Genomic DNA, 17,068 nt, shown 5'->3' on the forward strand with positions numbered 1-17,068 from the left:
CAGGAAGTTATTGTGAACATCTTGTTATAAGTACCCTGCAGTAAAATTGTTAGTATGCAAGTCCCATAGCTTCCTTGTTTTTCTCCTTGTTATTACATTGCTGGCATAACAATACTTTGGAATTCTCTTTCTTTACAGTCTACAGGTGAGAGGGGAGAGCTGAGCTGCGGCTGGACCTTCTTAAAACTGTTTGATGTAAATGGAATTCCAATACCTTCAAAGTAAGAGACCTGCTGTACATAACATTTCTGATAGTCAAAGTACTTCTTTCTTCCCACTGGAATTATTGCATTAATGGTTCAAATCTTCTAAAATGCCCTCAAAGCTCTGAATGGCAATGCATTGATTTGTTGTTTTAATGGTGGTGTTTGCTGCGGTTTGAAGAGCAAGGTATCAATATCATACTACATATTCTACTTGGGAAAAACACAACTAATCTTAATAGAAACATATTTTCTTGTTTGGGACAATGTCAAAATCCCATTCATATATAGTCATATCAGTCAACAGTGGAGGTCTTTAAATGTTCGTGAACTAGCATCTGTGCAGCTACAAGGGTAGCTTCAATGGGTTCTGCACTCAGAAATCGGCCAACAAAGTCATGGTGTACGTTTTCTGAAACAAAGATTGTATTCTGTTGGTCTAATACCTACCTCAGAGCTCTAGTATCCGGACAGTATTATGCTAACCTTCTCCTTATTAAAGGAGACCCCCAGATGCTGCAGCGGAAGATGGCGGCGATGTTTGGCGGGTGAGTGCGCATGTGTGGGGAGTGAGGCTGTGGTGCTGGAGGACAGCACCACAGCGTAAACCTCACTCCCCATCGCCCGGTAATAGGGAGCTTCGCTCAGGCTTTCGCCTGAGTAATGCTCCCTAACGATCAGCCATCGCGCGAAGGATATGGGCAATAGGATTTGCCGGTAATCCTCGCGCGATGGCAAGGTAATAAGTAGCTCGCATCTGCAAGCTACTTATCACCTTGAATAGAATATGGCCCCTTGTCTTAAAATCCCTGTCTTGTGTCTGAAATCGGGCCCTGGCTATTTTTTTTTCTTTCCTAGCCATTGGTGCAAAGGATGCTGGGATATTTATGTCATCACTCCACCCCCATGTCCTGCTCCCAGCCTATACCCACTGTGAAAAGATATGTAATCTACAGGCAGGCAGACATCTGGGATAACATAATGTCAGATGTCTGAATCCTTAATTATCATACCCAACAAAAAACGATAGTGAGTGGAGCCAAACCAAATATACTTGTCCAAAAACAACGTTTTTTCTTAGTGTAAATGGGTCATAGGCCACCTTGATATACAAAGGAGCTTTATTGATATAAAACTACAGACACCATTAATCCAGCATACAAATGTAAATGGGACATCACAACATAAATTCACTCATTAAAAACAAGGAAGCGGATAATGTAGCCATAAGACAGCTGTCTCATATAGTCAGGGTGACAAACGAGGATAAATAATGATGCGTCAGCAGTAAATACATCCACATTCGTCCGCGCTAACATACATGTGCCACAAAAATAGATCGGTGGGGGCCCCTTTAAAAAACAGTTTATGCTTTGCAGCAAGCCAAAAACACAGTTCCTCAGATGTTGTTGCGCAAACAAAGGCAATATCCCAGCAAAGCCAACTAGAAGTTAGTATTCGTGAGCTAAAGCGCAAAAATAGCAAAAAAGCCAGTGCACTGGGTGCTCTCACCACATGATCCTCACAAGGTCCTCTCCCTCCTCTAGATGCCGGTCTGCAAGCCAAACTACTCAGGACTGTCTGCCGCTCACGAATGGAGTACAGGCGTTACCAGTCATGGAGTACAGGCGGTACTAGTCTGGGCCTGGGAGCTGGCTGCTATCCTGGTGAGACCTCCCCACAGCTGGGGACAGCAGTGGGGCATTGGCGCATAGACGCCGAGGCATCAAAGCGGCACCTCCGTAGGTGGATGTCCGTGGCAGCGCGGTGCGTCACCTCTCTGATCAGCTGTCTTGGCTCCGCCCACCAGACATCAGGGATAAGCAATATAGCAAACAGACATGATAAGACAGAGTACAGCAGTTCTCCTGTCTCCCCCTCTCCTACCCACTGTGAAAAAAAATGTCATTTGCTCCAGACAGGCAGGGGAAGGGGGGCAGGGAAAGCACCAGGCTGGAAGGGAGGACTTAAAGCAGACCTGAACTCAGAACGTCATCTCTGCTCTAAAAGATATGCAACAGCATAATAGCCTTTAAACGAAAAACATTTCTTTGTTACAGCTAATACAAATCCTAAAAAAAATTGCACTGTTTCTACTTCCTAATTCATGGAAGCAGCCATATTGTTAACATCTCGTGCTTTCAAATGAGCTTATCTGCCATCTCTGCCATGGCAGTCAGGTGACAGGGGAGAGATCAAATTGCAACTTGTGATTAATCACACATGAGAGGGAATTAAACAGGCTAACCTCTCTAAATACATACAGGGTGCATTTCTCTATGTTTTCTCTCTGTCCTGCGCAAGAGTTCAGGTCCACTTTAAAGGCTGGAGGGGAGGACGCAATGCTGAGAGTGTACTTGCAAGGCATCAGTATGAGGCAAAAGATGGAAGTGCCACTATGGATATAAGTGAGAGTCTGTTCTATCCACTAAGATGTATCAGATGTAAACTTTATATGTACATCTAACTGCACACAGTGCATAGACTACATATATGGACAGCCATTAAAAAAAAAATTGAGGTAGTCTTTAAAGGACAACCAAGGTGACATGTGACATGATGAGATAGACATGTTTATGTATAGTGCCAAGCACACAAATAACTAGGCTGTGTTCTCTGCCTGAAAGAGTTAAACATTAGGTATGCAAGTAACAGTTTCTATCCGGGTCAGGACTGGGTCAGACTATAGCATAACCCTCACTGATAAGTAATTACAGCCATAAAACACTTTCCTGTCAGTAAAAGGCTTCCTGGAGCAGGAAAGAGATCAAGTGTGTCAATAATTCATAGATCTGCGCTCTAGAATACTTCAATGAAGGTGTCATTGAGGAGAGACAATGAAACAGTAAAACTTGAAAACTAGGTTTAAATGTAAAATAAAACTGTGGGATATCTAAAAAAGTCATTTTTAGGAGAAGGATAGATAAAATTGTCAGTCTCATCAGTTTATTTTTTTACCTCTGATGTCCTTTAATATGACCTGTGTATTGTGTTATTTGAAAACATTTTTTTTCTGAAAAATGATGTAGTGCTGAGACTCCTGTCAAGGCTTCCTCTAAAGTCTAGATGGAAACGTTCATCCATTTCCAAAGAGATAATTACCTCTGACTGTATAAAATGCAGTGGGATTTCAATGGACAGGTTTCTTCACTAGTTCACATACTAAGAAATACAAAATGCAGGAAAGTGCATACTAGGTATGAAATATAAGTCACATGAACAGGCAAGCCGAAATTTAAAGTCTGTTACAGGGTAATGCCAGTGTCTTTGGCTTGGCCAAGAAGAACATTTACAATTTGTACTTTAACACAACATTTCTTCTTCAAATATACATTAAGTTTTAATTCTCCTCATTCTCTAACGCAGTGTTTGTCAAGCCTGTCCTCGTGACTCCCCAATGGGAGCTGAGACTCTAATTATCCCCCTTGTGCATAGGTGAGGCTGCCTACAAAACATGCAGTGCTGGGAAGTCACAAGGAAAGGTTTGAGAAACACAGCTCTAGCTACACTGCATGATTCTGATAGATTATCATGGAGGCTAATTTTTCAACCGACGTTTATGAGGACAAAAAATGGGGCTGAAGAAACCTCAGAAACAAAAGAATGTGTGATGTTTCCTTTTAGAATATTATTATAATTGTGTTTTTATATAGTACTGACATCTTCTGCAGCACCTTACACAGTATATAGTCATGTCAGTAGCTGTAACTAATAGGAGCTCACAATCTTATCCCTACCATAGTCCTAGTCATATGTCCCCATCAAAGCCAATTTTGTAAGGGGGGCCAGTTAACCTTCCTGTATGTTTTTGCAATCTGTGAGGAAACCTACTCACACAACCTCCATGCAAATAGTGTTCTGTCCCAGAATGGAGACTGGAACCCTTGCACTGCAAGGCAAGAGTACCTTCTTGCGTTTAATGCTGCTAGAGGTACAGGAACACCAGCTAAATGTTGTTGAACCTTATTCCATGACACAGTCTGCAGGCTCAGAAAATGCAGCTTTTACTGATATTTGTACAGAATACGGTAAAAAGATGTATTTGTAAAAGTATTGCAGTACCATCAAAACTTGGAGGATGCATTCATGTATGCATCACTCATTTTTCTTTGAAACACCCTTAGAATTATTATTTTTTTTACAGCTCTACATATATCAATTTTATTTTATGTATACATATGATATAATTTAGGTGGGCTTCTGTATTTTCTAGTTGATGTGTGGTTACATTATAGGACATATGAACTGACACTCAATGGAGGCACTCCCTACGAACAAGGAGTTGAAGTGGACCCATCTATTTTGAGGCGGGGTAAGTGCTGATTAAACTAAGGCCTCTTTCACAGTGCGACGTTAAAGTCGCACGTTAGAAAAAGTTTTAACGTGGACTAATGCACAGCAATACAAAGCCTGTGCGACATTCACAGTGCACACGTTGCGTTTGTGTGTAACGTAGCATTATTAGAAAGTGCTGCATGCTGTGCGTTATACACGTTATTACCTGCGGTGGACTGTTTGCACATGCTCAGTAATGACCTGGAAGCAGGGCCGGAAGCAGTGGCTGAATAGAGTACTGGTTAAGGGCACTGCCTTTGACATGGGAGACCAGGGTTCGAATCCTGGCTAGGGTCAATACCTATTCAGTAAGGAGTTCAAGGCAAGACTCCCTAACACTGCAGGGTGGCCTCCTGAGCGTGTCCCAGTGGCTGCAGCTCTTGAGCGCTTTGAGTCCAACAGGAGAAAAGCGCTATATAAATGTTCGGATTATTATTATTATTATTTAGGCCAAGGCCACCTAGGCCATGGCCTAGGGCACCACAGGAGGAAGGGCACCAAAGCAGCAGGCTAAACTGGTGCAGCATTTGCAAGCTTGCAAATGCTGCAATGCAGGGAGATCAGGTGAGTGCCTGACAGCGTTATCCTGCTGCTAGCCGCCTGTGCAGCAGCCACCTTGCTCTCTGAGCACGTTTGCATTGTATTCGGCGGCTATGGAATTGGGCAGCATTGGAGACGGAAAGGAAGAGGAAGCTTCTGCACTGGAGACAAGTGGAGAAATGAGTGACACTGATGGCTGCTGCTGTGTAAAGATGAGCTGGCTACCTATGCTGAAAGGGGAAGGGAGAGTTTAAAGGAGTCATCTGGCTACCTATACTGGAGGGAAAGGGGGGAGGAGTCATCTGGCTATGTATACTAGAGGGAAGTGGGAGGGGTCATCTGACTACCTATACTGGAGGTAAAGGGGGGAAGAGTCATCTGGCTACCTATACTAGAGGGAAGGGGTCATCTCGCTACCTATATTGAAGGGGGGGCGGCTGGTGACAGTGGCCTAGGGCGGTAAAGAGTACAAATCCGGCCCTGCCTGGAAGCATACTTTTCATTGCCTGTATGCCTACTGTATGCGACGATAACAGGGCATATAGTTGCGTTGTGACATTTTTGTGACGTTGTTAGTTTGCGTTGCGACTTTAACGTCTCATCAAAACGCAACGTCCCACTGTGAAAGTAGCCTAAGGCCTCTTTCCCACCAGGACGTTGCGTTTTAGGGGATGTTATAGGTTGCATAACGTGCCCCTAAAGCAACGCATGGTGGTGTTGGAGGAGGACGCCAGAGTGAGCAGCGTTATGCAGCTCTTTGTGCGCACTGCGCAGTACAGACTGCGGAGACCACGCGTTCGTTCCGATCACGTGGTCTCCGTGGCACTGATTGGCTGGCGGGACCACGTGATGCGGAGTGTTCCACTCCGCATCACGTGGTCCCGCCAGCCAATCAGCGGCCGCTCCACGAAGACAACACTGCAAGTGCAGTGAATATTAGGGTAAGTAGCCATGTGGCTGGCTACATTAGCGGACTCTCCCCGCCTCCTCTCCGGCAGCAAAATATATTAAAAAAAAGGCCATTACTGAGCATGTGCACACAGTCTAAATAACGTACAGCATGCTGCACTTTCCAATAACGTGCAGCGTTACAATGTAACGCTATGTGGGCACTGTGAACAGTCCATTGATTTTTCATTGCTGTGCGTTACTCTGCGGTACAGGCTGCTCTAACGTGGGACTTTAACGTCCCACTGTGAAAGTAGCCTCTAAAGTCCATAAACACTTATATAAATCTTGAAGCTTACAACCACAACACTTCATTAGTATGAATGGACTTTCATAGTAAAATGAATCCAAATGATTTTTATCCTTCACAAGAATGTGCAGTGTTTTATAGATGAAATATAATCAGAACTAGTCAGAATGAGGAAATCTCATAATCAATTTTTCATTGAAAAATATGATTGCCCTTTTTACAAAGAACTCACAAAAAACTTTTTTTTCTTAAAGATTCTTTTACAAAAAACAACTTTTTAGCAAGGTATATGTGCAGGAGACACCCTTCTGGCATACATGCGAATGGGGATGCTGGGAAACTTGGGGGCAGGGTGAAACCGAAAAACAGCTCACCCTGCTATTGCAAATATCCCGGCGGCGTAGATTACTAGATTACTATTCCCCCTCCAGGCTGCCCTGAACTCAGGAGTAAGATGCAATTCGGGTGCCAGCTATAGCGGGCAGCCAAATTGTCTTTATTTGTAATTTAGACTCACATTACAGTCTATGGCAGCACCCAAACTGCGCCCTTTTGGCCTGTCTTGCCATCCTGACAGCACTGATTAATTAATCAGTGTTGCTGTATAAGAAATAAAATAAATATATATTATATAAATATTACAACTCTTAGATCTCTTTTCATCATTCACACAACCTCAGTAGCTCACACTTATTTCAGAGAAATCAGAGCAAGAAAGAGATGCAAGCACAGTTATGATGCTATTTGTGTACAGCTTTGTCACATGACTGTGTGGACCAGTCGGGATGCTCTGTTGGACCCCTAACATCTCTGCAGGCAGACACCAGAAAGATGTGGCACAGCTTCCTGCAGAGAAAGGGTGCTAAAACTGCATGGAATGCAGCCTCACCTGTAGTGGCCATTGTATTAAGTTTTACAATGTTTTCGTTTAAATTCATATTCATTATTTGTTCTGTCCAGTTGTAGTGTATGAAGATGTGGACTGCACACTGTATTTTTTTCAGTGCTTTATGTGAAAAAATAATGAAATGGTATCTTTTCAGCAAACAGTGGTGTATTTCATCAAATGATGACCCACAGAAAGCTACCACGAATTCTTGTAAAACTCCGATCAGTAAACAGAAGAAGAAGGGAATTGTTAAGGTGTGTGCCCTTTAAAAATGATCAAAATACACAATATATTTTCTAGGACTCTAAATATATTATTTATTATTGCTGAAGGGCTCTACAATGAAACAAGGTAGTAAACACACAGTACACAACACAATTGCAGTGTGTAACATTGTATAACATCTTAACTACCTGCAGACCGACGCAGTATGATTCTACGGCGGGCAGGTGGCGCTGCGGTTCTGACTGGACGTAAACTCTACGTCCCATTCAACGCTTTCTTCCCGCCAAAATTTGCTTGCCCTGCCGTCTCTATGACAGCAGAGCACTGTGAGCCGGGCAGGAGCCGTTTTCATTGGCTCCTGGCCCTGTCATACCTGTAAGCTGTTCCCATTGGCTTACATTGAGTGACAGGGTCAGGAGCCAATGAAAGCGGCTCCTGACCGGCTCACAGCACTCTGCCGTCATAGAGACGGCAGAGAGAGCAGCCTGCGGCGGGAGCGGCGGATTTTAGCGGAGATTCGTCGGGAAGCGGCGGTTTACTGTACCAGCACCCTCTGGTCCTTAAGGGGGCAGAGGGTGCTGGTACTAAAGTGGCTAAAGAAGAACTATAATGAAAATAACTAAATTAATAAAATACTTTATTTTTTTTTGTACAATATTAATTTATAAATCATTTAGTCATTGTGTGCAAATTGTAAAATCTCCCCTCTCCCTGATTTACATTCTGAAATGTATCATTCACAGGTGGCGGCACCTGTAGCGTTGTTAGGTGTAGCTCTGCGGAATTTTTGTTTACTGAGAGTTTCAAAGCCAGTGAAAATAATGCCTGGTCCCCCAGAATGCTTTAGGAGGAGAATTCTTCCTAGCTAATCAGCCTAGGCTCAGCATCACTGGAAGAGCAGGGTTGCATTCCAATATACAGTAATATGTAGCTATAGGAATTGTTTCTGATGCTGAAACCATGAAAATAACTGTAAAAGTGGCTATCCTGAATAATTTACTGCATTCTACTATATGTCACTACAGTGTCTATTTAAATGTGCATGTATACTGGAATTTCTTGGCACACTTTCACTTCCTCTTCCTTTTCATTAATTGATTCATATCATTTTCTCTTTGTAGTCTTCTTCCAGAGACATTGGTTGGCAATATGAGCCACATTCCAATATTGGTCTTGTATCGGCAAATCCTTGGCGATGTTCTGCTGAAAGAAAGAGTTAGCATGCAGAATATAGGTATGTACTGGCTGTTGTCTGTGTATGGTGTTCATGCTGTATGGTGTTCATGCTGTGTGTTCAAAGCAGTGAAAATGGAGTTCATCTGAGAGCATTAGTTTTACAAAATAGCATTGCCAAATATTTAGAAAGGCTCATCCGAGTAAAGGCTGTCAAGGATCAGGAATGTTCTTAGATCTGCTTGTTTTGAGTAGATTTATTGGGGTGCACTGACTGGATCTTGTGACTTGGGCTAGGTTCATAGTGGGACGTTGCGTTCCCAGTAAAACGGAACAGTCACGCTGCACATTACCCATCCGTTGCTTTGCACACAGTGACGCAAACAGTCAGTGGAAAGTATGCCTAACTGTCATGGTTAATTGACATGTTTTGCATGCAGTGTGTTGGGATGCCGCACGTCGTTTGACTGCTAGGTGGTGGTCTGAATGCGAACGTTGCTCCGCAGTGCACCACTGGGAACATAACCTAATGGAAGCAAATGAATGCTGCGATTTAGTGGGCTGAACATGAGTCCTGAGCTGGAGTGGTCGCCAAAGTTAAAGGACAACAATATTAGTGGGAAGTAAAATAAAGGTTTTCAACATTTATTAATTGTAAGCTTGGTTTGATTGGCTGGATCATCCCTTTCCAGCTTATCAGAGGAAAAGATTATGTAGATGATGTCATCTTAGCCCTGTGAATCTAGCAGGATAGATCATAGCACCCAGGAGACCAACTCCTCAGCCTAGTCTGTTGTGGAAGACACCAGTCACCACGTCCCGGCTAACCCACAATACAGGCCATTATCAACAGACCTAGGAGAACATCTAGTGTAAAGGTGGCCACACACGTTACAATTTTTTCAGTTGGTTGGAACTTTTGAAGAAATTGTTGAATTTTACACACACGTGTGCTCGAGATTGCCACAGTTTCGGGGAAAAAGGTCGTACACGCTAGTTGGTTAGAAAATCCCCCCGCATAGCAAACTTTCACTCAATAATCGACTTTTGAACATTGTGCATATTCATAGAACTACATTTTCCACTGTGACGTTTATCACCAGATTCCATCTCTGTACATCTGTCCATATCTCATGTGATCATGATATCATGATTTGCTGTTTAGCATTACACAGGTCTGCAAAACATTTTTTTCAATAGCTGGTTTTGTTATTCCATGTAATCTTTGTGTTTTTTTTTGTGCGCTGGATCCAAAAATGACCTCCATTTTGTCAAAGGACATCACCTTTCCTGACCATTTATATAACTATGTTAACTAAGGCAATACCTCAAAATAAATGGAAATAGACTTATAAAATTGAAGTTTTATTGCCTTTGTTTCATGAAAATCCTTATTTGAACTGAAATGGGTTCACCTACACACACTTATCTCGATTCTTGTTCCCAATGATGCTCCTCTTGGTGCATTTACACTTGTGAGTATCATCTGGAATAATACACTTTAAAATCAATAAAATGAAAAAGGGTTGAGGTGGCTTACCTCACACACGACAAACTCACTTTAGGTAAGGAAGTTTAATTGAATATCAAGTACAGGCAACGCGTTTTGTGGGACTATGCCCACTTCCTCAGGCCAAATAAAAGTGCCCTAGCAGTCTGTATGCCGCATTCGGGGCGCAGAGGCTTCATTGCATTTGGTGAAAATGAGTTTTCGCATGCATGCCCATACATTTTTGCGCATATTCTCATTTGTGCAAAAATGTGTTGCCTTTTAGAGAATTGGCTGATGGTCAAATGGCTTTAGAACTGTGAATAAGTTGCATCTCAAGGAGGGTTCTAGTTCTGAAGGAATAGTGGTTTGTACATAAGCCTCTGTCCTTCCTAGTCATCAACTACATACTTGCACTTATGTAGAATGACACATTCAGTCATTTCTATCTATGTTTACTTATAGCCTTGTTACCACAGCAGCAATCTTCTCTCAGTTTGCTCTTTAGATAGTAAATGTTTTCATCGATTTAGCTGAGTGCACAAGCTTTGTTGTTAAACATTGGCCAACGCCACTATTTTTTCAAGGTTTATTTCTATACATGCAGCTATATATAGCTTTGTTTGCTAACATGTATTTCCCGTTATGTTTGCTTCGATAGCTAAGCGTGTATTTCAAGCGTGGAATATGAGAAGTCTGCTAGCTGCTGCTGAGGTTCGCTCTGGATTGTAACAGACAGTTTATAACAGGGGTGCCCATACTTTTCCCACTCACGAGCTACTTCGGAAACATCCGAGTCAGGGTGATCTACCAAAGCAACCCCCCTACCCCCCCCCCCCCCTTCCCGCACGAAGCAGTTAATGTGCATTATTAACCGATGTTGGCTGAAAGTAAGTGAGGTAGTGCCTGTAATATTGTGGATTTTTTCCCACATGATTTCTCCCGCAGATGCAGTACAGCCATTTTTCTTCCACGATGAAAGTATCTCCATTCCCCTGCAGCGTCTCCGAAATAGACTTCCCTCCCTCGCTGGGTTATTTTCCGTGTTGTTGACACAATCGCAGCCCTCATTCGCTGCATGTGACCTGCTGGAAGGGGCCAAGGAGACTGGCACTAAGCTCTTACGCTGTGATTGGCTGGCGCCGCATGCTGACAGTGCAGCGCCAGCCAGTCACAGCACGAGAGCTCAGTGTCAGTCTCCGTGGCTTCACTAATTTAGTGTCTGACTGCGATCTACCCAGCAGTCCTGCGATTGACGCAGTGGACACCCCTGGTTTATAAGCTTTTTTTGTAAATGACACCTTGTAGCTGTACCTGCACATTACAACATTCCAAAAGCTAACAAAATGACTTCATCAAATACCTTTATTTGTAAATACACATTGCTGGGGTGTGAAATATTTTCGCAAACCTTGGTGCCAGCTGAGATAATGTCTACTCTATTATTAAGCCAGGTACACAAATCCAATTTTAATTGGTCAATGATTAGCCAGTTTTACCACTCCCATGTAGTATGAAAGCTTACCTACACAATCTGCTCATAGTATTCAAACTCAGTAGGCTATCGTCATGGAGGTGGTAAAATTGCCCAGCAATTGGCCAGTCAAACTTGGATGTGTGTATGCATCCTTACTGCCAGAGGAGAGGATTTTTTTGCCATGTATTTATGTACATCATATGATGAATGTCAACAGTGAGAGTGCAGGGGCTAACCCCATGTTTCTAATAAAAACCAGCTGACAAAGGTGACTGAGTTTACCAAACTTCAGTCATGTGTGTTGGGTCACTCGCCAGTGGTTTGGGTGAAAGTATACAGAAAAAAAGAGCAGCCAGGTGATAGAATTGATAGAACAGTACATAGACATTTCGTGAACTCTGTGGAAACTCTATAGTTGTGGTTCTGAAGCACTAAACTTACATCTATTTTTACTTTTTTTGTTTGTTTGTGGTTTGCCTTGTGTGGTGAGGGAGTGGAAAGAAAAGGGGGAAAAGGAGATTGTTGTATATATATTTCACTTGTATACATACCGTAGGAATTATGGTATTTTATCATTCGCACCTTTATCATTAGCAACTGTATTTAGCACCTGTATTGATTTGTATTAATAGGTCAATTGTAGCACCTCTATCTATTCACAGTGAAAGGGTTGTTCACTTTTTCTGTGAAATAAAGGGCACATATTTTTTAATTGCAGAATTTTTTTGTGCATTGCCTAATTATTGCCGTGAATTTACCAACTGATCACATTAATTGCAAATGTCAGTGGTGTGGACACCTTTAGGGACACCTGAAGCAAAAAGTATATGGAGGCTGCCATATTTATTTCATTTTAAACAATACCAGTTGCCTGGCAGTCCTGTTGATCTCTTTGGCTGCAGTAGTTTCTGAATCACACACCTGAAACAAGCATGCTGCTAATTGGGTCAGATTTGGGTCAGAGCACATCATCTGCATGCTTGTTCAGGGTCTATGGCTAAAAGTACTAGAGGCAGAGGAACAGTAGGACAGCCAGGCAATCTGCATTGTACTAGATAAATATGTCAGCCTCCATATCCCTATCACTTCATGTTTCCTTGTAGAAGCAGTAGAGTTAGCCAAGTTATGATGTCTCCTCTTCTTACTGAGTATGTGGTATGTGATGTTAAAGAGGTGCTGTCAACCTATACTGTCTCAGAAAGAAAAAACACATATATAAGTAGATACATACTTGCTCTACTTACATAACATACATACTGCACTGTCCACATTTTGATTTTAGTGATTTTTCTATAGTAAAAAAAGAGAAAATCCTTCTTAGGATTCTCCATTTTGACTGTGTTTATCTTGAAGCCAATCCTGACATCATTTCCTCCCTTACTCTGTCTGTATATCATTGCCCGCCCTCCTCCCAGTCTTCAGACACTCCCACCCAGCTCTGCAGTACAAAGTGCATTGTCTCAGCATGAGAAATATTGGCCAATCAGAGATGAATAGAGGTGTGTGAGGAGTAAACGGGAGGGAAAGAGGCTTCAGACAATCAGGCTGCATTAGTTATGTCGGAGGGGGAAAGTAAAGAAGAAAAAAAGAAAACCCAGCATGCCCTGCCACTTCCTTTGTGCGGCAGATGTACCAAATAAGAGCCAGGGAAACTGGGGAATGATGTTCTATGGAGAAGAAAAGTAAAAGTGATTTTTTTAACTTTTGGATTGCCTGGTTAGCATCCTTATTACTTGTTTACCAGATAAAAATAAAGAATGAATTTTTGATTTTATGCCTGACAGTTAGCAAACAATTGGTCTTTTCTTTTCACCATAAATTAGCTAGCATCCCTGCGAAGACCCTCTTAATGTTATAATTAAAGTGGAATGAAACCCAGCATTTCTTCTTTGCTCTAAAAAAATTTATTTACAGCATATTATATACAACCAGCATTTTTTTTTACTAGAACAGCATTCAAAGGGTTACACACAGGACTTTAAATTTCAGTGCAGAGAAATCTGGATGCATCCAAACTGTAGATAATGTTATCTTGTGTTAATTAATTATTAATTGTATCAAGTGAGGAATGTGACACATTCTCTGACTGCAGAAGCTCCTGGACACAGAAACTCAAAGCATTTCTGCCTTCAATACATAATGAATAAAACCAGTTAGTAATAAAATGCAAAGTCAGCTCACAAACCAAAAAACTGTACTTTTGGGAACTTGTAATTTCTGAATAAATAATAATACTTATGCACAAATGCAAATATGATAACCGTATGGCATATAAATAGTATGTTTTTATTGAATGTTATGTCAGGGATATATATATATATATATATATATATATATATATATATATATATATATATATATATATATTCCCCTTGTGTCTGTGTCAGTTTCCTCCGGGTACTCCGATTTCCTCCCACATCCCAAAAACATACAGATAAGTTAATTGCCCCCCCCCCCCCCTAAATTGGCCCTAGACTATGATACATACACTACACAATACATACATAGACATAAGACTATGGTAGGGATTAGATTGTGAGCCCCTCTGAGAGACAGTTAAGTGAGAAGACAATATACTCTGTACAGCTCTGTGTAAGATGTTGGCGCTATATAAATACTAAATAATTATAATAATATGTATGAGCATGATGTTCTGTATTGCGAGCTGTGGCATGCTGTGAGGCATGTTATACAGTGATGACTGCAGTAGTAAATGCACTTCATTCCTTTTCACTCTTTATTGTAGATCTGATTTGCAATCCCCTGCTGGCCACATTCCCACGACTAATGGAGCAGCCTGACATCATGGATGCATTGAGGGTATGTGAAAAGGGTGAACAGGATGTACAGTGACATATTTCATGCATCAAAAACACACCTTGGTTCTTTCTGAATGCTAGTATAAGGGAAACAGGCAATGTACATGCAGTGCTTGTACCTGTGTTAATGCACTTGTGTTAGCAGGACAGGTGGAGTACATGCTAGCAGTGGTATAATATCTACTACGAGAGGTGCCCATTAAAGGTTTTTTAGTTCTAACTAAAGGACTACTTACTTAAAGTAGGGCTGATTTACTATTACTATAGTGTCGTTACTACTCTCTATCTATATTTTGTACATTGGCATATACCTACATTTTTGGACTTCACCAAGCGCCTCCTACCCTACCGTTATTGTTTAAACCTTCCCTACCAGGGACTCCCACCCCCATGAGTGTATTTTCCAAGGAGCTGCGACTGACACCATACCCCCACAAGGTCAAGTGGGGACGATACTTCCCTGTACACTGATTTGAGTGGTTGCCTCTGATGCAACTCAGCCTAGTGCGTATAATTATCTTCTTTTCTATACATCTATTTTGGAATCGATGATAATACACCAGATCGGGCTCCCGGTGTCCCGTTGTCTTTTTTTCTCCTACTACAAGTCCTGAATATGTCCTAAGACTCTACCTTACTGTAGGATGTAGGGAAAGTTCCTTTATTTGTATAAAGAGCGGCGTAATCTGTTACTTACACTAATACATCAGCCCATGATGCAACTTTTTTGCAGGTTTTTACAACCGGAAGGAGTGGGTGTTTTAATTGCAGAAAGTATTAATATATTCAATCCACCCTGGAAGGACCAATACTAAGGCTGGATTGTTTTGAACATTGATAAATGTAGGAGCTCTTGTATGGCTTGTTTGTGGAGCTGTATGATGTATTGCTAAGGTGACTTACGCTGTCATTTAGCTGGTGTTTTCTCTAGCAGTTGCTGCTGTTCATTAACCCATTCACCGCTTCTCAGTTCTACACAAATTTCAGCCCATAAGGGCTGCTAGAATTCCATCCACCTTTATGTCTAAAAAGTGTAGAGAAAGTTTCAGATTTGTTGGTAATGGCTAATGAGTTCAACATTACATTTTGTCTTCCTGTCATTTTACTTTAACTTAAAGAGAAACTTTAACCACGTATTTAACTTCATTATAATCAGTAGCTGATACCTCCTTTCCCGTGAGAAATTGTTACCTTTTCTCAAATAGATCATCAGGGGGCTCTGTATGTTTGATATTGCAGTGAACCCCCCCCCCCCCCCCCACAGTGCGATGTCATGACTATTGTACTGACAGTTTCCTGTATGTGATCCTTGTTGCATTGTGGGAAATAATGGCTTTTTCCAACTGCCAAGTAAGCAGCATCGGAGCAGTGCTTTTCAGCGCTGCTAGATTTGAGCGCAGCCGGCACCGCCATAGACTATAAAGGGATTCAGTCTACAGCGGCGCTCAGTGAGTAACGTCGGAGCCGTCAGCAGACGGAGCCGAGGTTGCTTAAAAACATAATAATTCAGCCTCCAGCAATCGCTGGAAGCCGAATTATTTCATTCCCCCACTATCCATGGCGGCCTGGAGGGGGAATAGTAATTAAATCGGCCTGGACTTGTGCAGAAGCAGGATCAGCCGTATACCGCTGTATCCTGCGCCCAAGTCTACCGGCGCCGATTTCAAATGTACTCAGCAGCATGGCCCTCTGTGCATAGAACTCTCAGTAACGAGCATTCTGTACAGACCACCTGGCAGAACTAAATATGTCACCACCAGTGATACATTTTGGAATATAAATCAGGGAGAGGACATATTTTACAACAGACAAACACTGACTAAATAATATATTTGTGAATATTGTGAACAATAAGCAGTTTTAGTCATTATCACAACATGATAACGTTTGATCTGGTGACTGATAGGCCACGGGGCAGCGGGACCACTAAAACTATGAATTTTAGAAAAGCAAAGTTCAATCAAATTAGGCAGGCACTAAGTTTGGTGAACTGGGATAATGTACTACAAGGGGACGACACTGAAGGGAAATGGCAAGCTTTTAAACGTATTCTCAATCAATATTGTAGTATGTATATCCCATATGGAAACAAAATGTCTAGGAATAAAAAAAGGCCTCTATGGATGAATAGAAAGGTTAGGGATAAAATGAAGAGGAAAAAGAATGCCTATAAGGTCCTAAAACAGGAGGGGACTGAGGCTGCACTAAGCAATTATAAGGAGTGCAATAAAAATTGTAAAAAAGAAATTAGGCTGGCAAAGATCGAAGCTGAAAATCAAATCGCTAGGGATATCAAATCTAACCCAAAAAAGTTTTACAAGTACATCAACTCTAAAAAAAGAAAGGTTGACTGTATAGGAATCCTAAAGGATGAGGGTGGGAACTCAATGGTGGATGACCAAGGTAAGGCAGAGTTATTAAATGCTTTCTTTGCTTCTGTCTTCACAAAGGAAACAGCACTGTTGCAAATTACAGAGGCAGAAGAGTCTCAATCTTCTAACTGTAATATTAAATACTTAACGCAGGAAGAAGTAAAGGCAAGACTAAATAAATTAAAAATAGACAAGGCACCTGGCCCGGATGGCATGCATCCTCGGGTCCTAAGAGAATTAAGTTCAGTTATAGCTAAGCCCCTTTATCTTATCTTTTGTGACTCTCTTGCAACTAGCAGAGTCCCAGTGGATTGGCGTACAGCCCACGTTTTCCTATTATTTAAGAAG

At 41.8% G+C, this 17,068-nt stretch overlaps 1 protein-coding gene across 2 annotated transcripts in view; it reads left to right on the plus strand.

The window, feature by feature from the left end:
• The window catches only part of NPHP1 (nephrocystin 1), a 111,551-nt gene that overhangs the window by 77,559 nt on the left and 16,924 nt on the right, over positions 1–17,068 (plus strand). For both annotated transcript variants that reach the window (XM_068232259.1, XM_068232260.1), the window contains 5 exons: positions 139–221; positions 4,439–4,515; positions 7,320–7,419; positions 8,512–8,624; positions 14,276–14,349. In XM_068232259.1, coding sequence (XP_068088360.1) covers positions 139–221; positions 4,439–4,515; positions 7,320–7,419; positions 8,512–8,624; positions 14,276–14,349 — 447 coding nt within the window. The remainder of the gene's footprint in view (positions 1–138; positions 222–4,438; positions 4,516–7,319; positions 7,420–8,511; positions 8,625–14,275; positions 14,350–17,068) is intronic.

The sequence above is a fragment of the Hyperolius riggenbachi genome, chromosome 4, assembly GCF_040937935.1.
Source record: "Hyperolius riggenbachi isolate aHypRig1 chromosome 4, aHypRig1.pri, whole genome shotgun sequence".
NCBI lineage: Eukaryota > Metazoa > Chordata > Amphibia > Anura > Hyperoliidae > Hyperolius > Hyperolius riggenbachi.